This window comes from Nansenia antarctica (genome assembly GCF_963989245.1).
Source record: "Nansenia antarctica genome assembly, chromosome: 10".
Taxonomy (NCBI): domain Eukaryota; kingdom Metazoa; phylum Chordata; class Actinopteri; order Argentiniformes; family Microstomatidae; genus Nansenia; species Nansenia antarctica.
Genome location: NC_137680.1, coordinates 18,548,530 through 18,572,169, shown reverse-complemented (window position 1 = coordinate 18,572,169; position 23,640 = coordinate 18,548,530). Strand labels below are relative to the sequence as shown.

Sequence of the window (23,640 nt, the reverse complement as noted above, 5' to 3'; positions counted from 1 at the left end):
GAGCCGTTCAGCTTGACTTTTTATGACAAATACAGTACCAATACGAATGATCGTTTGCACATGCTGCAAACACTGGAAATAAAACAATGTCCTTATAAGGGAAATGGGGGTTCATAATTATAATATCAACCACATTCAACACTAGCTACACCAGTTGATATGATTTTTAAAAATGTATGATTGATGATATGATTATTATTTTTTATTTAATTTTACTGTATACTGTTATGAGGCAGAGAAGGCATTACCTCAGGACATGAGGTAAAGAAGGGTAAATAAGTGCACTGGAAGCTATTACTGGCAGTGGGGGTAGCCTAGTTGAAAGGCTTGGGTCATATAAGGATACTTCACCACAAGAACCAGTTCATCTCCTGCTGACTGCCTGGACCTTCTCTAGATAAATGACAACCTGCTGTTGTGGAAGTGCTTATCCTGGGACACTCCCAGTAAACAAGAAGAAATCGAACCTTCCAACTAATTTATTATGAAAAATGTAGAAACAAAACCAAACTATTTCCAACATGTTTATAATAATGCATCCTACGTAGAACAATTTACTAATTCAATGAGGACTAAAGACCAACATTTACTAAACAGTAAAATCATGGGCAATTAAAACATGCATGGTTAGAAACAGTTCCATATGAATAGAAAAAAATATAGAAAAAGACATTATGGCTCTAGTTTTGAATTCTACAGTATGGACATGTCACACGTTTTTCCAGGTAGATATAGTAAGCCTAATTGACATCTAGGTGCTAAATGTTTACAGACATCAAGTTTGTTCCAACTTTCCAATTTACTGGAGCTCTGAATAAGGGTGGCATTTCCCCCCTTACTTTCACTGGAGACTTTAAGCAAACCTGTAATTCAATGTTCAGGGTGTCATAAAAACCGGACCAGAGGCAGTCTGAGACCTGCAATGTCTACAACGTTCCCTCTGAGAATGTTGTTATTTAGCAGTGGAGAGAAGGGGTTCAGGGTTAACCAGAGTGGTCCTTGTGGTGAGCGTGACGTGTGGCTGGGACGCCTGTAAAGTCCTTCTGCCGAGGGCCGTCTCTTGGTGGTTAACGATGACATCACAGAACGTAGGCTATACATGTTTTTTTCTTTTCTTTTTTTCTTCTTCCAACCTTTGCTTAGTCTCTCACCCCTCTAAGAGAAGCACAGACATGGCTGACACAGGTGAAGTCTTTTGGAGGGGGGGGGGGGGGGTGATATTCAACCACGTGGGAGCGCTGGTTTTAATCGGACATGGAGCGCCCGCTGGCTGGGCTGTTGCTGAAGGCGTGGGAGTCCCTCTCTTTGTCCTTGTCCTTGTCTTTGCTGTCGTGCTTGTGCTTGTGTTTGTGCTTGTGCTTGTGCTTCTTCTTCTTCTTTTTATGCTCGTGGTGGTGGTGATGGTGGTGGTGGTGGTCGCTGTGCTTGGACGAGGAGGAGTTGTTCTCTTTGCTGAACGAGGGCAGGGGCGTGGCCGGCATGGAGAGGATGGCCTGTTCCACCGACGGGGGCTCCTTACCTGAGGGACGGGAGGAAGAGAGCAGGTGAGAGATTGAAGGCGTTGCATCTCCATAGCGATGCTGCCAAATATGAACGCTGACGTTGCCAGTAGTAAGAACGTCTGAGCGTGCTAACCTGGCGTGGACGGCCTCTCCATAATGGTCTCTCTCAGATGTTGGTGGATGAACGCCTGGCTGTCATGAACTGTTTCCATGTCGATCTCGTCCTCCTCCATTGTGTTAAACTGAAACAATCACACATCACCATAACGACAATACAACTTCGCCTAAGCACTGCACTTTGAACTACTTTTACCGTAGTAACCCTTACGTAGGGTTGTGATTCACATCGACACAAAATACAATCACCAAAAACAGGCAGTGTGATTCTAAACATGGGCATTCACCGCGCAGTGCTGACACCAGTCACCAAACCCTTGGACATTTAAAAGAAAAATAAATATCAACACAAGTGTTGACTGATCCAGTCCTCAGGGGTGTCTCCAAGGGTGGCAGGGCCACAAGAGGCTAGCTAGCCACAAATGAAAGCCCAGTGTCATATCAGCCCCCCCCTCCCCCCCCGATAACCCCCCACCCATCCCGCCCACCCTCGGAGCTCCTTACTCTGATCTTGAATTTGCCTTTACTGCTGTCGTCATCCTGCAGTACCTGGCCGGGCTCCGGGGGGGATCCCAGGGGCGTCTCCGCCTTCCTCTTCAGGCCCTGCGGAGGGAGCGCCACCCCGCTGGTCAGAGGAGCCTCCAGGCCCAGGTGCTCCTCGTCCAGCTGGAGGAGGGGAGAGGACAGGAGCACAAAGCCTCAGACACAGGTCGTCCATCACCTCTTACGCTAACAGGTGCGGTTAACAAAGTCGAATATAACATGTACGCATGCTTATAAATCGATAGCTGTGTCGTATCTGTTTTAGCGGCAACTAGCTAGCGTCATACAAGGCTGAGACTTAGCGATAGAAGCTATGACGAAAGCTAATGTTGAGGTTCGTTGGGTAAAGTGTCCCCTAAAACTGTAAGCTTGTCCTCACGTTGCTGGAGAAGACCATGCTGGGGGGACCGTGGGCGATAGCGATGGCGGTAAGCTCTGTGTTCCCTGGCCCCAGCTCAGGCTTGATGGTGGGGTTGAGGACCGCCTTCTTCTCCTTGAGGTTGAGCACCAGGCCCAGTTCTGGCAGGGGCAGGCAGGAGGGTCTGGTCAGGCCAAACAGGCTGTAGTAGAGGTTCACCGCGTCGCAGCGCAGACGCCAGTCATGAGAGGTCCCTGCACGACCACGAGAAGAAGCGGGAAAAGACAAGAAAAGAAAATGTGTAGAAAAGCTTCGCCAACTCGCCAATTTTCAGTCTTATGATAAGAGCTAGCTGGCTCATTCAGTTTCCAATCATTATCAGTGGTTTCAAATGCATACTATCTGATAATATGGGGGTATATACTGTATCTAGGATGAATTATCCCAAACAGATGGCGTTTGCAGAGGTTCACAAATTCAATGCCGAGCCAAAGATAACAATGGTGTACGTCAAATTATTGATAATATGGGGGGTGGAGAAGTTACGATACACCAACTAACACATTATCAATACGGTATTAATTTGAATCAGTCGAGGCTGAAACGTATTTGTCCTGGCAGGGGGAACAGGCCCTGGCTGCCAACAGACACAATAGAGTAGAGAACCTGAACATATGAAATTTTACCCTACAGTGAGAAATAAACGTCAGATTACATTTTAAAGCCCACAGCAGTCCATTATAGAAATCTTTCAAATTTTGCCAAACGTTGTGAAAGTCCATATTTTAAAAAGAGCTTTGAAAGAAGTGTGTCCAGTAATCGAAAGCAGGTCATAAACTGCTATATTTCTTCCTGTGAACGATCATGTTTATGGGTTTTTCCATGTCTTGGGGGATATTGGGGCCCCCCTGGCACTGGCTACAGTAAAATAGGTCAAAGCCGGCGAAGAGAATACAAAACCTGAAACACAAGGGGCGAAGCTGGATGAAAAGAGCTGAAGACAACAGCCTCTGAGACAGATGATGTGTGTAACGTTACATACTGTAACACACATGCAGAAAACCGTCTTCTAATCGATTTGAGTTGGACATCGCGTTCTCTCTGAACATAAAACCAGGCAGTTGTGCAATCGTTGGGCAACTGTACCCACTCAAACACTGATAAATGATGACTGTCTTAGGGACATATGGGTTCCATTTCTTCGATGTCTCCTAGTCTCGTGCGTACATCTGGTCTCCGCCTTCTACAGCCCCCAATGGAGGAGGGCTGATGGGCCTCCAGCCCTGAGGGAGGGGGGGGGGGGGTCTCTCTGTCTCTCACCTGAGTTCATCAGCTTCCACAGCTGGTCCACCAGGGCCTCGTTGCACAGAGGCGACTCTGTCGCTTTGGTGAAGGGGGGGTTCTTACCCAGCATGCTCAGAATCTTGTGTCTGAATAAATAGAGGAGGGTTAAGAGAGGCAAACATCCCGTCACTTTCACAGCCACACACCTCAAACTAATGAGAGCGTACGTTGGCAGTGAGTCGCACACCTGGCTTTACCGTATTGTAACTGTAACACGCAGCCTACATTCAAACAGCAACACTGTTAAATAGATCTCCTAAGAGATTAAAATACTGAGCACCTGAACCACATGGCATTAATCAATTGTTATATATATTCAAACATTTGTTATCATTCAAACACTGATCAGTTTTCAACAGGAGTAGGTAAAACTATCCCTTTTCCATGAGTGAGCTTGTCAAGCCGTCAGTCCCCAACAACCCTACAGTACCATGGATGCTGCCCAAACCTGATGTAGTGAGCGGGGTCATTCTGGACCATGTTGAGCAGCCACTGCAGTTCCGTGGAACTCCTGTCAACTACCAATAAACAAGGTGTAACACACATCACGGGTAGACAGGGCCACACAAAGAAGCCATTGAGAATCCTGCTGGACTGCACGGCTGTGAGCTTGATTAACGAGGTCTATATTAGTATTAGCAATGCTGTTTCGAAAAGCTTGGATGGACTCTAGGTTCCAGAACAGCAGACAGAGTGAAACTGGTGCATCTATATGTGTAAAAGGGGTGCCGTCTCGTCTGTTGCTGAGTATAGAATAGAATAGAATATTTCTGTGAGTGAGGTCTTGACAGAGACTAGTTTATATTACATAAGCCCATTATGAACCCTCAAAGTCAACCCTTTAAGTCCTCAAAAACCACTCTGATTATTTCACTTAATTAACTTTATCCAGGAAGTAGCCCTAGACAGTGGTAAGATAAATAACATTGTGTGGGTTTCTGTAATGAAATGTCAATCTCTTGAATATCATACAGAACCAGCTTGGTGCCTACCTCTTGTGTAGTCCACAACAGCCTCCAGCGCCGCGACGCGCACGTCTACAAAGTGTCCGTACTCCGCGTACGACTTGAACAGAGACGGGTCGCTAGGGATGTGGCCATTTTTCTGGAGCATTCTGATCGCTCTGAGACAACTGAGGAGAGAAGAGATGAAATAGCCATCACACATTTACAAGCATATTCTTTGTCAGCGCCTCAGTTCATCCTCTTGGGTTTTACCCACCTAAACCGTTCCTGAAAAGAGTTGGGACTACACTTCTTTAAATCAGAGGAACTAACAGACTGCACCTTTAAAGCCCAGTTTACGCTCCTGCGTAAAATCGACGGCGTAGCCTACGCGTAGGCTTGCGTAGGCCCGTGTAGCCTTGCGTAGTCTACGGCGTAGATTAACGCGCACCTCTCCAAAAATGTAAGTACGCGTCAGTTTCTACGCAACCGTAAGCTCTGTGATTGGTCCGCTTGGTAGCACATGATTCCGACAAGATTCCGACTCTCGACGGCCAAAATGCAGAAGCCATGACAGAAATGTAATTTACCTTTTCTGTAATTACTTATTAATAAAGATTAGAAAAATTATGATAACCATCGTATTATCTTAGTTTAATGTCATTTCAATGCATCATAGAACTTTTGAGTAGTTTACATTGGCACTTAAATAGCTTCCTTTACGGGAACACCCCCCGATGTTTGGCAATATCGGGGGATGGTACAAGGGTCAGCAGCAATGCTGTCACTGCAAGGACAATAATGATACCATGTCATTCAATATTAGCTCAACTTGAGTCATATCTATCTAGATAAAATCAACCGGATGTGAAATCCAACTTTCACAAAGTGAAAGTCACAAATTACTCAACAGGAGCACCATGACCACTAGAAACTCCTACATTGCTAAAGTTAGGGTTGTACATATGCTGTGTATTTGTTTATTGGCAAATAGCTAAAGACTAAAACTTAGAGAGATAGAAACTTGAACAAAAACTAGTTTTGAGGTTAACGGTTCAGGATTCTGCCGGTTTTCCCTTGACTTTGCTGGAGAGGGAGTGATCATCTAGTCAGAGTGAATCTCTGGGAGTAGTACCCTGGGGGGGGGGGGGTCACCTGCTTCCTGTACCTGACGGTGATGGTGTTCCTGAAGCTGGGCAGCAGCTTCTCCATGTTGAGGAAGCGGGTGATCTCCTCCAGGATGAGACGCACCTCTCCGTTCAGGTTGTCCACCGTGCGGACCTCGTTGCTGATGCTGATGGCGGGCGTCAGCGAGTTGGTCAACGCGTCAATCAGCTCAGCGCGGTAGTAATTGTCCGAGAACTAAGAGTGCGGAAGAACAGGAGATTAAAGCCATTAACACATAACTCTGTTTCCTTCCTCACTCCCGCTTACTGCCATGCTGTGGGACTCCACATGGCCGTGAGGCTTAAGAAACCCAGCGGACCAAAACATCACGTTATCACCATGTAATAAGCTATATTAAGGATGTGGAATGTATGAAACCCGACCCACCTTGTTCTTCCTGTTGTCGTTGTACTTAATGAGGTCCAGTATGAAGTTTAGGACGTCCTTGGGGCAAAGATTTTGAACATCTCGGAGCAAAGCCATGGCAACGGGCATGGTCTGTAAAACAGGGTGGCAGTAAATTAATTACCGCCGTTTGCCACTACCTACCCAGCAGTGTAAGCTCTTTAGGGGCCGTGTGAAAGAATATCCTTCTAAAAAGTGCTGAATTACAATGACAGTAGCTGATTGATACTTGAGTGAATTGGAACTGGGCGTCAAACCTTTTGCAGGAAGTAGCTCTGGAAGCTGATGAAGTTGTTGGTCTTCACGATGTTGGGGCAGCTCTTACAGCAGAACATCCTGGTGAACAGGGACTTCATAGCAGGAGGGCCCGTCCACGTGCTCATCATGGAGTTGGCAATCTAGATGATAATGATAATAATAATAATGATTATAATTATAATAATAATAATAATACAAAAACTCGACTTGTAGTTTGTATTTTAACTGGGACAAAGGAATGCACACAAACCATATCAAAGCAACTGATCAGCAAATCTCCATGAGATTAGGTAGTGGATGTGTCACAGGGCTCATCCTCTCTATGCTGTTATCACAGGGCTCATCCTCTCTATGCTGTTATATATATATATATATATGCTGTAAGTGACCATGATGGAGATCACTGACGGAGGTAAAGCAATTAATTAAACTCAATAACACTTACATTCATAAAGGACTATAATTATGGATATCTGGCCTGAAATAAACCCCTACAGTTACCTCTCTTAAGCCCTCTTCGGACGGGATTAGTATTATCTGGGGACCTCATGTCATTTAGAAATCACCCCCCGACGTCTGTGTTTCGTGTGGCACATTCGCACGGGATGAGAAAAGTCTGTATTTTACTAGAATTTACTGACATTCCCCCGGATATGAGGTCATGGCTCTGTGTAACATCCGCTTCATGAACAACAAGCGCAACAGCCGTTGGTTACTTCTCGAAGACGTGGCAGAAAAAAAAAGGACGGGAGAAAACAAACTCACCCCAAATCACTGACATGTCGATTCGTCCTATCACAGGAGCTCAGCGAAATATGGTAATTTGCGTTGGAATTTTCTACAGACATTGTTACGGACATGGCCAATTCGCAAGGATTAAGAACGCAGACGACCCTTGATTACAAATGACCTAGTTAGGTCCCATGATAATACTAACCCTGTCCGAATAGGGCTTTACATGCCACCATTACAGGACAGCTACAACAGGCCGAGAGACCCGGCCAGTGAGCATGCTATGCACTGTTCTGTGAGCTGAGTGATGGAGGGAACTCCGTGTGCTTGTTAAGAGAGAGAGCAGAGATGCTGAGCTTTGCGTCCCCCCTCAGAACCGCTGCAGGAAATTGGGGGGATTTGTGTTGCTGGGGTAGAGTGAGGGCAGGCGAGGCAGACAGGATGTTGTCATTTCGGCAGGGTAAACAGAGGGACCTGGGGGTGTACTGGACCCTGCCTGGACCTGCCCCTAACGCTCTTCCTGCTGCTCCCCCTCTTTCAACAAAGCCGTCCAATCATTCGGCGGCCAAGTCAGATCGGGGTTAACCAAATTACATTCTGTGGTCTTCAAGGTCGTCGACTGAGTGAAAAAAAAAGGCCAGTGAAAGCCCACGCAGACCAGTACATCCATTCTGACTTTTAAGAAAATATTGATTCAGGTGAAAAAAAATGAATGGAGGAAATCAAACAGGGGGGGGGGCGCAGGGAATAAAGATAAATCCGCCGAATCGTTTTAGTGGAGCTATTGAATCGGGTTGTAAAAAAGGGGCTGACGCTAAGGTACAGTAGGTGGGTGGGCCAGTTGTGGTACTGGAACCAGCGGTGGCCCGGTATCCTTTACCTTGGCGAGACAGAAGCAGGCCTGCATGCGGACTTTGTAGAAACACTGGTCGTACTCCAGGATGTCGGTGAGGGCCAGGCGCGAGGCGGGGGTGGGGAACTTCTCCAGCGCTGAGATGGACTCCTCCTGGGCCACCACGTCCCTCTCGTAGCGCAGCTGGTACTGCCACATGAAGTCAGCCTGCTCAAACTCCACCTTGCGCAGGATCGACATGTCCGGGTCGATGCGGATCCACAGCAAGGGAGAGTCGGCGCTACGAGGGAGAGACAGGTTTACTTCTAGCGTCTTGGCAGAAACAGTGTCGAAAACAAATGAACAGTGTATTGCATTATTGACATGTCATGTATGTGTGTGATTGTTGACGTGTTGATTGAAGACTTCATTACACTGTGTTTGTATGTGTTAACTAAAAACCTTGGCTCTGAAAATTTTGATTCTTATCAAACGGCTAGATCCCTCTGAGGCCGATGACTTATTTTTTGCTCGGAATTATTTTACAACTTGACGAGAATTGGCATCCGTATCGCGACATTCCTAACGAGATGAGCCAGAACAAACAGTGAAACAGAGTGATTCACCGAGCACTCGGCTGCTCAAACAGACAAGACAACATCACACCAAACACAACCCACTGCTTTCCAAGAAAAAAAATGCCACACTGTAAACCGAGCAGAGGAGTTGAGGTGAAGATGAAGAGAGGATGAAGAGACGGGTGTGACACTGGGGCTGTGTTTGTCAGGCAGGCAGGCAGCCCTGACCGCCGGCGCCTAGTAGGGTCGTGAGCTGTGTCGGTGAGTGAGAGAGTAGAGGAGCAGTGGAAAGTCTTACTCCATGGCGGACAGGTCCATGTCAACCTCCTCCCCGTTCATCAAAGGGATCTTCTTCTTCTTGTTTCTGGAGAAAGGAACAAAATGAACGCAACAAAATGAACAAAAGGAACAAAAATGAACTCTGAGGAAGAGGCGCAGACCGATCCCACTGTGACCTTCAGAGCTGATTGAAATGAGTTCCGTGTTTTCGCATGTCGATAACAAAAACAATCAAACATGTTATCGGGAACGTACCGTCTACTTTTTGAATGACAGGGGATGTCGTGCTTGAGGCTGTTCTCTTCGATCTGAAGGGTGTGGTTGAAGGATCCATCCAGCTCCTGTACGGTCACCTTGATGGGGCCCTTTAAAGCAGCAAAGACGTGTCAGTGTTTGACTCTGTTGGCTGAAGCTGGTCACACGTCATGCCTTGTACCGTTTCTTACCACATATTTCTGTGTTCCAGAGGAGGTGTAGTCCTGACGGATCTCCAGTTCCAGCACGTTCCTTTTCCTGTTGAATGCGAAACTGCCGAAAAACTTCACCACCGAACTCTGGTCTCTTATGATCATGAATCAAGGCAAATGTCCAAATCAACACCTTGAGACAATGCCTGCTGGGTTTAACACTCACCCCTCCTGATGGGTGGACTCTTAAGCAGTTCAATGACTAAATCGGTCATTAAATTATCCATCCGACATAAACAAGAGTAAATATTTGGGTTGAACAGGGTATTACAGTGTTATTGACTAAGTTACAACCAGGGCGGTCCCTGTAGCGTTGTGACGGACAGGTGAAAGGATACACCCACTGCTTGATGAGGGGCCCTATGTCCTTGCCGGACACGTTGGAGATGGACTTGAGGAAGCCTGAGGTGGACACTAGCATCTGGCTCCACATGTGAGACTGGTACTTCTGAGAGGAGGCTGTGCTGGCCAGGCTCAGGAGCTTGTTGAACACCTAACAACACAGGAGGGGTAATGTAGTGTGGGTGACCAGGGGTTTGAAAGACCCCAGCTATCTACCATTAGACCAAGAGGGCGTTATTAGACCAGAGGGTGACACTGCGCTTCAGAAGTAAGTCAATTTAGTGCTGTAAACAACAGTTCTGGTCCTTGGAGATGGATAACTGAATACATGCCAATGTGGTCAACTGTAAAGTTGCAAAAGTAAAAGTAAAGCAAAGTAAAGTTTGAAGAGAACGGCAGCCATGCTCACCTGCAGCATGAACTCCATGCTGATCCTGTTTTCTATCAACCTCATGACCAGATGGGCTTTGCACTGGAACATCTTGTAGTACTCCCAGGACAATGTGTGGGGGTGTTTGATGGAAAAGTGCAAGTGAGGAGTGGGGCTGCAAAGAACCACGTAGACAAATCAAACTTTCACTTTCACACTCACTCAACAATCCTCTCATCAACTGTACCGCCAGCAACTTTCAAGATAAATCGTAATTGGAGTTATTAGCCAAGTCGTTGACAGCCAGCACACACAGACATGAATAAGTGTTAACATAATTTGTGAAAAAGCTTTCCAAATCCTCTCCAGGAGCGATCTGATTTATGAAAAATACTCAAAATGGTGCCAGCGTTTTACTGGGGTAGGATGAATAAACCCACTCACCACTTTTTTTTCTCTCTCTCTCACTCACACTCTCTCGCTCTCTAAGAGTGTAATACATTTCCAAAGCTTCACATATACGTCTTCGATCAAACTAGAAAAACATTGGTGTGTCCAAGACATAGGTTTATACACAAGTTGTTAGCCTAATGCACAAAAGCGTGGAAACAGTAATTTCTGTCTGCCAAGGTAGTTTTGAATTCAACGTGAACGGGCACATTGACAATTGACGAGTTAATAGCGATGCACACTTGTGAAATGAGCTTGGAATCAAGACGGAGATCTCACTTGTCCTTCTCCTTGCCACCAACGAAGGTCGGATGTAACAGAACGCCCCCCATCTTCAGCTCATACTCCACTATACTGTCCAGCTCCTAGACAGACCAAATACATTTACATTAACATTTTTACCATTTAGCAGATGCTTTTAAACAAAGTGACTTACAATTAGAGATTATAGGGACATTCTCCCTGGAGTAATTTTTGTGGCTAAGTACCTTACTCAAGGGCACACTAGTGGTGGTGTTCCCAGGTGGGATTTGAACTCATGACCTTCCGATCACCAGTTCAACTCACCATCCACTAGGCCACCACTGTCCACCATTGTGTCATTATGCACACCAAACGAGACGCACTTCCCGGTGTGTTTCCCCTTTACCTCTTTGATCCAGTGGCGGTATTCGTTAACCCCAAACGTCTTCTTCAGGTACAAACCATAGATGTACCCCGAGATCCCCTTCAGTACCCACTCATCAGCCCTATAAAACAGAGAGATATATATTCCATTTAGGTGACGCCTTTATCCAAAGCGACTTACATTGCAGTGAGTGCATACATTTTTCAGTACATATGGTCGCAGCGGGAATCGAACCCACAACCATGGCGTTGTTAACGCCATGCTCTACCAAGTGAGCCACGGAAGGACCAGAGGCAAGAGAGACAATGGGTGAGGAAAGTGCTTTGTGAAGCACTTGGGAAAGGTGTGGTACCAAATGAGGTGAAAATTAAAGTAAGTGTATTTCTTAGAGAGAAGTAGTATACACAGGTTTGGCATACAGGTTTATTAGGTGATCTTTTATTCCATATTAAAAGGAAACAAACTACTTGAATTGGTAAATGCCATAAAAAAATGGTAAGTGCCATTTCACCCATAAAGCTGTATTGGACAGACGGCGAAATAGGCCCTTAACCGTCTTTTACTAGCTGGATATAAGCTCAGTTTCATCAGCCTGCCTTCAATTACAGGCCTGAGCAGAATTAAACCACATGATTAATTGTAAGCAGGTGACGGGTCTCCATATCAAAGGAGGGACTGTTTGATTCTTCTGTGGCTTACACAACCGTGGCTCATACAACCCAAACAAATAAGAGAGTAACCCAAACTTCCACATCTGATTTAGTTTTAAACACTTAGCAGACAGGGGGTCCATTGTTTGCAGCGATCAAAGAACTTGGACACCTCTTGTGAAACCATCAGCATCCCCGCTGTAGTACCATCCCCCCGGGCCTCACCCCACCATGGAGTCGTGCCATAGATCCATCATGCTGACACCCCCACGCCAGGTTTTGCTTAATTTCTGGCCTGATACCGATGATGAAATAGGATTATAGTCGTCTCTCAAAACGAGACATATAGGCTGGAGATTTGGAATTGAACGACTGTTAAAACAACAAAGCTTGAAGCATGAAGTTCCTTACGTTTGAAGTCCCGTTTCTTGCACAAGCTAAGCTCCATATTGTGTCTCGTGTTACTCACCAGGACATTCGGGATATGAAGCAGCCAAAAAACTGTTGGGCCAAGGCTTGAGCTAAGCAGCGTCTAGTCAGGGGGGTCTGGTCTATAATCATGGCACTGTGCAGCAAATTCGTACTGAGACCGAGAGAAGGAAGAGAAAAAAAAAAAGGGGAAAAGTTGGTTTCACGTAAAACAAGGTCAGCATTATTACAAGTGAAAAAGAGAAAAACAAGTTGGTAATGGGTGAGAAGAGAACACACACACACTTCAAGGTAGAGGTGTTCTTTGTGTCTGAGGAAAGTTGGACACTTAAGCACCGCAAAGGTGCCATGTCTACTCAGTGTTATCTCATCGGGTTGATGTAATGAAACTGATTAGCAGCCAAATCTGACAACAAAACCTGTTTTCTCAAATTAAATTAGAGAAAGAGCATTTGGTGATGTTTGTAATAGCCCAGGACTGTTCATTTGATAGAAAGTCAAGTCTAAACAAGATGTATTGCAAGTAGACAAGTAAGATGTAACCACCTGAAAATGCTCATCGATGCATATGATGACACCTGCACGTATGCTTCGTCTACAAACACAGTCTTGAAACAGGAGTAGGGGTAGCGACAGGTCAGGATCTCCTCGTAGAACTCAAATATCTCATGCAGGTAGGACATGGAGTGCTTCAACAAAGGCAACAGCTGAGGTAGACAGAAGTGTGTGACCTGAAAAAATAATAATAATTAGAAAATGGTTAAAAAGGGTTAGGGTTAAGGTACAGCAAGGTACATCTCTGATAACATGTGCAATAGAGTACTGGATTTCATTCCATTGCCCACACAGGCAGGCTTAAGTTACCACTAGCAGGAGCCATAGCCTAAAAGCAATTATCCACCTAGTGGTAAAAGATATAAGGGAAATCAGCCTAAAATGTAGCAACATATTTTACATTACAGAGGTTCCATATTATATATATATATAATATATATTATATTCTCTCGACAACTTCTGTTCTCAGCACATTGTAATCATTAATGTTTTATTTCTCTCACGCTTTTGGACATACCTCATGCATGTAGGGGTCGACAAGGATCTCAAACGGCCCAACAGACAAGGAGATGTTGGGGGCAGCAGTGGGGATGGGGAGCACATAGTGGAAGGTCTTCTTCCTCATGTCATGTGTGTAAACAGTCTCTACCAGGTCTCCACAGGACACGGCCTGCATGGAGGCGTCCACTGTGAACTCCAGCTTCCAGGTGCACAACTCAGAGTAGGAGTCCACACAGGGGAACCAGAACCTGAGAGAGGACAAGAGGACAGTGTACATTCAAGGAGGAAGTCACAATATAACTGATCGTGTTTAGAGCCTGACAGATATATCGGAGCACCAACAGTATCGGCCTTTACAGATATATCGGTGCTAGCTAGGGATGCAACGGTAAGTGCACATTTCGGTTCGGTACGTACCACAGTTTTTAAGTCAAGGTGCGGTACGTTTTTGGTACAGCAGGGTAAAAAAATCACAATTAGTATTATTAAACAGTGGTTTACTGTGTTTGAACTGTACTGTACTGTAACAAAGTTACATTTGTGATGTAGTGCGCAGTTACTGTTAAATAATTCGGTGGCCCAAGATGTCCACCCATCGGTCGTGGATAAGTCGTGGACAACTGTAGTTTGTGCTTGTTTATAAAGGGCTGGTATGATTTACTGGCTGAAATGTGGACGAGAGGGAACTAGGTCTCAACAACGTTGAGAACTAGGTTCTCAACAACGGAGTATGGTCCGCTGCTATAAAAACACTTTTACACGCTTGCTATCGCTCCACAGTGCGATTCATTTGCAGTGAGAACACATGTTACCCACAAACCGAATACAACTCAATTGCTGTACCCTGCACTGTCTAAACTTCAACAGACAATCAACTTTTGATTGTCAAACACACTATATAATATGAAAATAAAACACTGAAAATTCTGCACGTGCATTGGGTAAAAGAACGCTGCATTCGTTCGGTACACACGCAAACCTAACGACCCGTACCGGTTTTCGGTTCGAATACGTGTACCGTTACACCCCTGGTGTCAGCCTCACATTCCGAAATACAATGTCTATGTAATTGCTTTTTTCCAGAGCAAATTAGAGAGACGTGGATTTTTATGATTTAATAAAATAAAGGATATTGACTGAACAAGAACGTTATTCGGCATAATACTGTTATTCACAGTAAGATATTATTTACCAATAATGTATTTCACCAGTTAATATGGCTAGCTTGTATCCATGAATTTCAGTCAGACATTCAAGCCAACTTTTGTCACAAGCAGTCTGGGTGCATAGTTCCAATCAGCCGTCTCAGCATGGACTATAGCAAGCAGGTTTGTTTACAAGAAAAGTACCACTTGTTAAAGTTAATCTTGGGGAGGAGTAGGGCTGGAATAAAACCATTACTGGGAATTACTGTAACCACTGTAATGGTTTATTCCAGCCCTCCCCGAGAAGAACTTTACCAAGTGGTACATGTTTTGTAATGTTTTAAGAATGTTTTAAGAATACTTTTCACACTACATTTTTGTAAATGAAATATACTGAGCATAACAATTAAATGAAATATACCGAGCATAACAAACATAATTATTGAATGAAACTGTCACAGACTGAGCCCTCAAATGATCCTCATCCCTGTCTCCGAACCTTGTGGAATTCTGGTACCCAAAGGAGAACACGTGGGCTCCCCTCTCTGCCATGCTGCCCTCCACATCAGGAACCACAAAGTGGAGCCCTCCTTTAGGCTGGTCCAGGGAGAACTCGATGTACACTTTCAGCACATTCATCTCTGAGGAGAAGACACAAAAACATTATTTGGGTTGTGGGCTGTGCGTCTAATTGCATGTAAACAATACCGCCTGCTTATCGGGCTTTTGCACTAAGCATAATGAAATGTGACTTGAAGCTGTGCATCTGAACTCAGGGTGTTAACACCAGTGTTCTCAGATGTGAAGACACTCATTCATCATTGGTTACAGCCTATAGAAACAGATTTCTGGGGCAATAACTGTCTTAAGCCAGTTCATGTGTGGAGCTCTTACCGTCTCCTTGTTTCCATAGCTCAGATGGAACTTTGATGACCAGCTCTCCGTGTCCTGCGTCTGGATCGACAGCACTGACGGCAGCTGTGTAGGCACTGGAGAAATAGTTCAGGTTCCTCCTTCAAGGAAAAGAGAAGAAACAAGTGTTGAGAAGCAAAGTACATGGCAGTTTTCTGGGTTGGTCACAACAAACACCCATAGAGGGTAAGAAAGTACAGGGTGCATTATATTCCAACACTGAGACAATAGAATGACCAAATAAATAGGCTTAACGCATGTGTACATCACCTACATCAAATGATTATTATTATTGTCATGTAATAAACATGTGTGTATCTGTCAGTTCATCACTGAAACCAAACATTGGCAATACAGGAGACAGCCTACTAAAGTTTGCACTGCACATTAACCAACCATCGCATCAACACTACAATATGAGTATTATGATAATAGCACTTACTGCTTAGACTCATGGTGGCAAACCTCAAGGGTCGGGTCATTGTAAATGAATGGTGCCTCAAGATCATTCACCCGAACCCTGTATATTCTACACTGCTTGCTGTTGAGTTTGATGCGGTTCAGGTTCACCACAGTCGGGAAGATGGTCAGCTCCACATATCCCTGTCAAACGAAGGGCATGTCAGTTGACAAGACACACACTATTAGTATGATTGTGCTAATCTGTGTGAGTATTGATTGAGGAGAGATCATTGTGGTAGCTACAGTAAACTCCTCTGAGTACATTCAGTTACAGTACTTACAATCACTGACTTCCTTTGGAAGTTTATGTTGTTGATGCAGACCGCCTGATGGGTCGTATAGAGAAAAAGAAGACAAAAAACAAGAGATAAATGTATAATTCATAAGATGAATACCAGACTAAGCTGTGCCAAGTGTGATGAATGATGGACAGATGAAAGAGGCGTGTCAGTATCCTTACACTACTTGTACATGAAACACTTTGGGCAAATATGACAACTTAAGCTTTGTCAAAAGTAAAGGAAAATACTTATAATTTAAATGGACGCGGACTCTCAAATCCTTTGTCTTTCTTTCTGTTCATCTTCGTCTTGTGTTTTGGACAATGACTTAGAACATTGTCACAACCATTAGCATCCAGCATTAGAACATCCTGCAGGTGTGACAGTGTCCTCTGCTTCTGTCTCGGGAACACACTGGGGGTGCGTTCGTAAACACGCTCTGGAAATCTGATCAGCACCCATGGAGTGCCTCTTGTCCAATCAAATTATTTGGTCCCTTTGTAACGTTGAACCCAGTGTGCGCTCCGGCGCTCTCAAAGCGAATTTACGAACGCAGCCTAGAAAAGTTCTTGCTGGTTGAACTTGCTGCTAGCTAGCCCGTTATTGACAGGTAGTTATTAGAACAACAATGCAAACTGATGCACTAGCGAACTGTTTGTTATTATGCACTGACTGTCTAGCAATATTCCCATGGATGCTCCATCCCCGTGTGTTACTCCTGGTCAGTGTGTGAGACTGGACCGTCAGCTAGCAGCTCGCTAACAACACAACATCCTTTTTTGCGTTAATCCGAGTCACATTAAAGTTATTCAGTAATGCACGTCCCCCAAATGTTAACGTTCAGCCTCGCATTAAACAACTTAGCATCATCAGATGAGTTTAGTCAACGTTGAGCTTCAAAACATTAGGTTATTATATCCTCTCCTCCCGGCTGCTCAGAGCGTTGTGATTATTCCTGGGTTGGGTTCAGCCATTTTGCTGGTGACCTTTGAACTCCCGCGCAGAAACACGAAATGATACATGGACAACATTTTACGTTGCGATTTCTTTGTATTTTACAATTTAAAAGATTACTTTGTTAAATGTTCAGAAAATATCTGTCAAGATAATTCTGATGATCTAAAAAATAAAAATAAAAAAAAGATTAAGGAAGTTAATTCAAATGTTATGGTCTTACCACTGGAGGGCACCAAAATACCTTGTTTGGAATCAATATTCACACATGATCATACACAATATTTAGACATGATCATACACAATATTCACATATGATCATACACAATATTCACATATGATCATACACAATATTCACATATGATCATACACAATATTTAGATATGATCATACACAATATTCACATATGATCATACACAATATTCACATATGATCATACACAATATTCACATATGATCATACACAATATTTAGACATGATCAGACACAATGGCAGAGCCATAGAAACAGAAGACTGATCTCACATGCAGTCTGTTTGGAGTCATAAAAACATACAATATATTTATAATTAATGAGATATCATACAGCACATGATAACAAAAGGTTTATTAACTATACAACATCTTTACAACACACAATAATAATTCAAAACAAATCAGTTTGAATAAGGATGTTCAATGATATTTAGGTAGCCACAGGCCTTCTTGAATTAAAGACCTTAACCCCATTTTGCATTGATGAACGGGCATATTTGGTGAGAAGAGCTCCAGTTGTTTGCTTCTCTCCACATAAGTCCCTGTATAAAGAGAAGTGAGGTGTTAAATGACATGAGAGATCATTCTAAACACATTACAGAGAATCCCATTGGGGTACTGTATCTGGCAGTAAACCAAGCTGTCCAGAGATAGACAAAGCCTCTGAGAAAAGTAATCTAGGCTAGCTGTGTATGATATCATAAACATCTGAAAACAGGAAGGAAATCTAGAAGGAAGTCACACTTGCGGTATTCTGAGTAAACTTATGATGCTCACTTTATGTACGGAGCAATGTCCTCCTCTGTCCACTTCTCTCTCATGCTAAAGAGGTAGTTGAAGCGCTCCAGCGTGTCCTCAGAAAGGTCTTCCACTCTGAGCAGGGCTATGGTCTCAGGTCTGGAGCTGCGATCCACCAGGGCTAAACCCTGTATTACACATGAAAGAAAACCATGATCATTCGGTCCTTTTTGTATTTATTTGGACGCACAATCATTTTTACAAAGTGATCAAACATACATCAGGTCTATCTTTGTGTAATTGCTAGGCTATATTCCTAGTGTGAAATATTGTGTAATTGCTAGGCTATATTGCTAGTGTGAAATATTGTGTACTTGCTAGGCTATATTCCTAGTGTAAAATATTGTGTGCAGGAGTCTTATCAAGTTTTCTCTATCAAACTACTAGATGGGTTGCACATCAAGCTATGCTCAGAAAAATGTAAATAAACCAAACGAGTGTGTCATTGATTTCGCCAAAAGTCAAGCCAAAACATTGCAATGCAATGGAGTGAGTAATCCCCACTATTCTACACTAACTAGGTAGCAGTGGGGATTACTCACCGAATCCATTGCATTGCAATATTTTCGCTTGACTACTGTGTCATTGATTTTCAACAACCTTGAAATGTATTTCCATTTTTCTCAATAAAAGTCTGAACATTTGGTCGGTTGCCGACTTGTTCCCTCTTTCACCAGCTGCCATCACATGTCTGAGCCACCATTTGTGCTGCTCACCCTCAGTTGGTCCAGTCTGGTGCCCATGCCTTCAGGGACACTCTGCTGCCACACCTCTTGGAATTCAGACAGGTTGAACTTCACTGCATTCTGCAGGAGCATCTGTGCTATGGCCCTGCAAACCTTGTCCTCATTCAGTGCATAAAACACATCCTCATCTGAAAGCAAGGGGAAAGACACAAATTGTGAAACTTCAGCTACAGTATTTATGCACGCTTATGCACGCATAACAATTCACTGTCAATTATTTTCTTACCTTTGTCTGTGTGGCGTGTCCCATAACAGTTCAAGCAATGCTCGATCATCTCCCTGAACAAGAGAGGGGTTTTGAGTAAACATCACAGTAATATAATATGGATAATTTACCCTGTGCCTAGACACACACCATGTGAATATACAGTGCAGTTTGCTGCCTTGGGAGGGTGGCATGGATCCTCCACCTCCACCCCCCCCCCCCCCCCCCATCCCCCCCGTTGTGAAATGTTAATTTCTCCCCCCCCCCCCCACAATTAGTGTAACAGATTAGTAACAGAACAAGTTATCTCTGTAATATCATAATATCAATTATGTGACTAGAACAAATATGATAATTTATAGACTTTATTGTTGAGCCACAAAGCCATCACTTATTTTTTATTAATTGTTTTACTGTTTTGACACTATAACAATCTTGACTTCACTATCTGTCCACTTTCTCACCTGGTTCTTCCTGCTCTTGCTCTCTCTCTCTCTCTCTCTCTCTCTCTCTCTCTCTCTCTCTCTCTCTCTCTCTCTCTCTCTCTCTCTCTCTCTCTCTCTCTCTCTCTCTCTCTCTCTCTCTCTCTCTCTCTCTCTCTCTCTCTCTCTCTCTCTCTCTCTCTCTCTCTCTCTCTCTCTCTCTCTCTCTCTCTCTCTCTCTCTCTCTCTCTCTCTCTCTCTCTCTCTCTCCATCCTCCTCTCTCCCTCTTTGCACTGACAATCACACACAAACATATGTGACAGGGTCTGGTTAAAAAGTCTGCAAGTCTGGCAACATCATTTTCCAGTTTTTTTACTACCTTTCATTATCTACCTGTCATCTGTCAGTGATGACATGCTGACATGTTTAAATAGCAAAAATGTTTTGCTAATTCAAGATTCATGTTTTTTTATTGCCATGTGTGTCAAACATTTATTACATCCTATTACAAGTAATGAAGGGGGGTGCTGAGGGTGCTGCACCAGAACCATAGGTTCTCAAGGCTACTTTGTGGTCTGAAGTTGACTACCTGTCCACTTTCTCACCTGGTTCTTGCTCTCTCTTTGGTGTGCTGACTCCATCCTGCTCTCTCTCCTCCTCCTCTCCCTCTCTATCCTCCTCTCTCCCTCTTTTGCTGTCCACCGAAAGGCAAACATAACAACCAGAATATGTATAATCTAATAAGAGGTACAGTACAGGCCAAACGTTTGGACACACCTTCTCATTCAATGTGTTTCCTTTATTTTCATGACTATTTACATTGTAGATTCTCACTGAAGGCATCAAAACTATGAATGAACACATGTGGAATGATGTACTTAACAAAAAAGTGTGAAATAACTCTAAATATGTCTTATATTTTAGATTCCTCAAAGTAGCCACCCTTTGCTTTTTTTTCTGATTTTATCCCTTTTTTCACCCAATTTAGTATCCAATTGTACCCAACCTAGTATCCAATTATCCCCTGCCTATTGCGTAGGATCCGCCGCACGACCCCGTGGCCGGCAGCCCCAGAGGAGATAGCTAGGCAGACTAGCTGTCTGGCTCCTCGAGCCCGACACCGTTATTCCGGCACCCAGGGGGCGGTGTTGCGCGACGGATCCTTGTCCGGAAATAGTCCTATACCCCCCTTGGGAGCGGCCGCTTAATATGCCGCTCCCTGTGGGCCCCGGCCATATCCGGGTCTGGCGAGACCGGGATTCGATCCCAGTCCCCGGTGGGCAGCTTGCACTAGAGGCTAATGCTTAGACCGCTGCGCCACCGCGGGGCTGACCCTTTGCTTTTTTGTTGTTAATAAAATATATATTTTTTGTTGTTAATAAAATATATAATAATAATATAATATATATATATAATAACATATTATTATTAACACATATTATATTAAATATTATTATTATTATATATTTTATTAATTACAGCCCGCCCCCCCAAGGCAATGGTAGGGGAAACACTGCAGTGCATTCATTGTCACATTAATGTTCCACCTACTTTGGCTCCAGAGGTCCTAATTCCTCCAAACTGTAATTCAGGGGAATTTTGCTGAAGGACCACGACTCTGAATCCACAAGCTGAGTCACGTGACCCAAGAGCTTCATCTCATAATCAAAATCCAAGATCCTCCAGTACCCTGGAAAGGCACACAGCAAAAACAAATCAATTGACATAATGCATACATGTCAAGGCACCAAGGCCAAACTGTTCTGTGATAAACTGTATGTAGCTGTGATGAAAGAAGCTACAGTATGATTAATCCCGCAGAACCAGACAGTGTACCTCAGAATATTGCATAGAAAGTATGGTTGATGAAGCTAGAGACAAATGAGAGAATGAGGACATTTTATTTGAGGATTTGAGCATCATGCTTACCATCTATCTTGCAAGCATGAATAATCTGAAGATTGGCCTCAATCTCCTCCTCACTTGCTTGGATCCTTTCAAGTAAGTCCTTTATTGTATACTAACAAAGGGAACAATATCCATTGGTTAGTAAACAGGAATATAGGAGTCAAGCATACTTGGCATCGCATTCCCCTGAAACAAAACATTGTTCTACGTAAATCATAAACATAAGGGTCCACTAAAATTATCTTTCTGTTGCCAACAGGCAAGCATCATGTGAATGACAGTGGGTAGAGCCGGCGTCCAATAATCTCAAGGTCGGCAGATCGGCGGTTCGAACTCTGGCTGGCTGCATGTCGAAGTGTCCTTGGGCAAGACACTGAACCCCAAATTGCTCTCAATGAGCTGTCCGGCGCCTTGCATGGTACCTTCCCGCCATTGGTGTGTGAATGTGTGTGTGTGAATGGGTGAATGAGAGGCCATTGTAAAGCGCTTTGGAATAAGGCGCTATATAAGTCAGTCCATTTACAGTTCTTGATTTTGTCAGTTATAAAGGGGATGTTGCTAAACGTCAGGGTCATTTTTACAGTATTTTTACAGGGCAGTATGCACTGGTTGTTTCACTAAGATCATTAGGCAGCAGTGTCCAGTACAGAGTTATGCTACAGTCAAAGGTACCCTCTGTTCCGGGGCTTCATCCTCATGATGTCCGACCGCTGGCCCCTCGTACGGATTCTCCATGAGCAGTTTCTTCAGCTTCTTTAGTTTAGGACGTTGTCTCTTCAACTCCCAGTAACAGTTCGAAAACCCCCAAATCTGTTGGGAGAAGATCATTCTTAGCACAACATATATAAATAAAAAATAAAGTTCTCACCATGACAACCATTGGGTAAAGTTGTATTGAGGACAGTCAGTGGATGTGGATATGTACTGTCGTCTTTAGTGTGCAGGTGAACACAATACATTTGGTATGTACAGTTTGGTATTGGTGTACAGTTCTTCTGTGTCATCATGACAACAGTACCTGTGCATGGACCAGCTGAGAACTGTCTGGGTCTTCGAGCAGCTGATCTGGGGTCTGCCCAGCAGGGACAAAGAGCAGCAGGTTGGAGGTGTCAGCTATCTTGAGGTCGTAGGTGTTGTCCCTGCTGCACAGGACAGCACGCTCCTCCTTGTCTCCTCTGATGATAAGGCTGTAGGAGTGAAAGACAAATCGTGAGCTTAGAATTATACGGTTCCATCTCCGTTTAGGGTAGTTCAGAGATATTGAGCGTCAAAGTTTTTACATTCCATTATGTTCTGTGAGATGGAACCTTTGTATTTTATGAATTACTAACTCAAAAATGTCAACATTTTTAAAATAACACCACACAGGCATTAATAAACACCTAATGGATCAGATTATGTAAAAAACACAATTTTGACAAAAATTGAGATAGAGCCTTATAATTCTAACGTCACGAAATGAATCGGATAACATTGAAGAATACTAGAGAAAGGCACAGTGTGTGTGTGGTATAACACGGCAATACCACGTAATACCCGCAGTGAGTAACGCCATATGAAAGACACGGTAAGTGCAGTTACCTTTCTCCAGCTTCGATGTGTTTACACAGAGTGTCATCCAGCTCCATGAGACAGTAGTCTCCAGACGAAACGCCCTCTCCAAAAGATAAGCATTGAATCGTGCTTCGCAAATCATCCTCTTGTAATTTGGCAATTTGCAGCGTAGCCTGCACCTCCTTTAATGTCCTCATTTGGTCCGAATAGAGACAGCAACTTAACGAAATAATGGACAGTAAAGTCTATCTACTCCACCGCAACAACCCTCAGACTCAACTTTCCCGCAATATTAAGCGGAAATACTGAAAATGTTTGACTGACATAAGTCATAACCAATGAAAGGCTCGATGACTTCACCGTTTCCGTCCTGGGGTGCACGCGATTTATTTTCCAGCCTGCGCAGCGCTAGGTGGCACTTATTGTGCGGGTTGGCGGGGTTTCCAAAGTCTGTCACGAGAAATGTCGGGTGTCAACAAGATGAAACCTTTGCTTTGACTATTATGTGTTATGGTTCCGCTCTTCAGATTTCTTCTCCCAAAAACGAG

General features: G+C 44.0%; 2 protein-coding genes across 4 annotated transcripts; both read right to left on the bottom strand.

Moving 5' to 3' along the window:
- Positions 1–545: 545 nt before the first annotated feature.
- On the bottom strand, positions 546–16,553 carry taf2 (TAF2 RNA polymerase II, TATA box binding protein (TBP)-associated factor; the record flags this gene model as incomplete). 3 transcript variants are annotated; one of them, XM_080540099.1, is made up of 26 exons in its annotated part: positions 546–1,519; positions 1,636–1,744; positions 2,124–2,285; positions 2,542–2,774; positions 3,841–3,950; positions 4,313–4,382; positions 4,857–4,996; positions 5,977–6,170; positions 6,363–6,473; positions 6,638–6,778; positions 8,251–8,503; positions 9,079–9,144; positions 9,315–9,424; positions 9,506–9,620; positions 9,865–10,019; positions 10,278–10,413; positions 10,968–11,053; positions 11,338–11,437; positions 12,436–12,549; positions 12,942–13,126; positions 13,468–13,699; positions 15,096–15,237; positions 15,491–15,609; positions 15,951–16,111; positions 16,252–16,306; positions 16,504–16,553. In XM_080540099.1, the coding sequence occupies 26 exons, from the start codon at positions 16,551–16,553 to the stop codon at positions 1,245–1,247; spliced, it is 3,624 nt and encodes a 1,207-aa protein (XP_080396225.1). In that variant the 3' UTR covers positions 546–1,244. The 3 variants fall into 3 exon arrangements, with proteins under 3 accessions (XP_080396225.1, XP_080396227.1, XP_080396226.1); XM_080540101.1 differs by having other exon boundaries at positions 2,169–2,285; XM_080540100.1 differs by having other exon boundaries at positions 2,545–2,774.
- A 1,335-nt stretch (positions 16,554–17,888) lies between these two features.
- Positions 17,889–23,289, bottom strand: dscc1 (DNA replication and sister chromatid cohesion 1; the record flags this gene model as incomplete). Its single annotated transcript, XM_080540644.1, has 9 exons — positions 17,889–18,000; positions 18,236–18,384; positions 18,973–19,130; positions 19,229–19,281; positions 21,182–21,320; positions 21,560–21,650; positions 22,211–22,348; positions 22,557–22,725; positions 23,120–23,289. 9 exons carry the CDS (start codon positions 23,287–23,289, stop codon positions 17,889–17,891), a joined length of 1,179 nt encoding a protein of 392 aa, XP_080396770.1.
- Between the last annotated feature and the right edge of the window lie 351 nt (positions 23,290–23,640).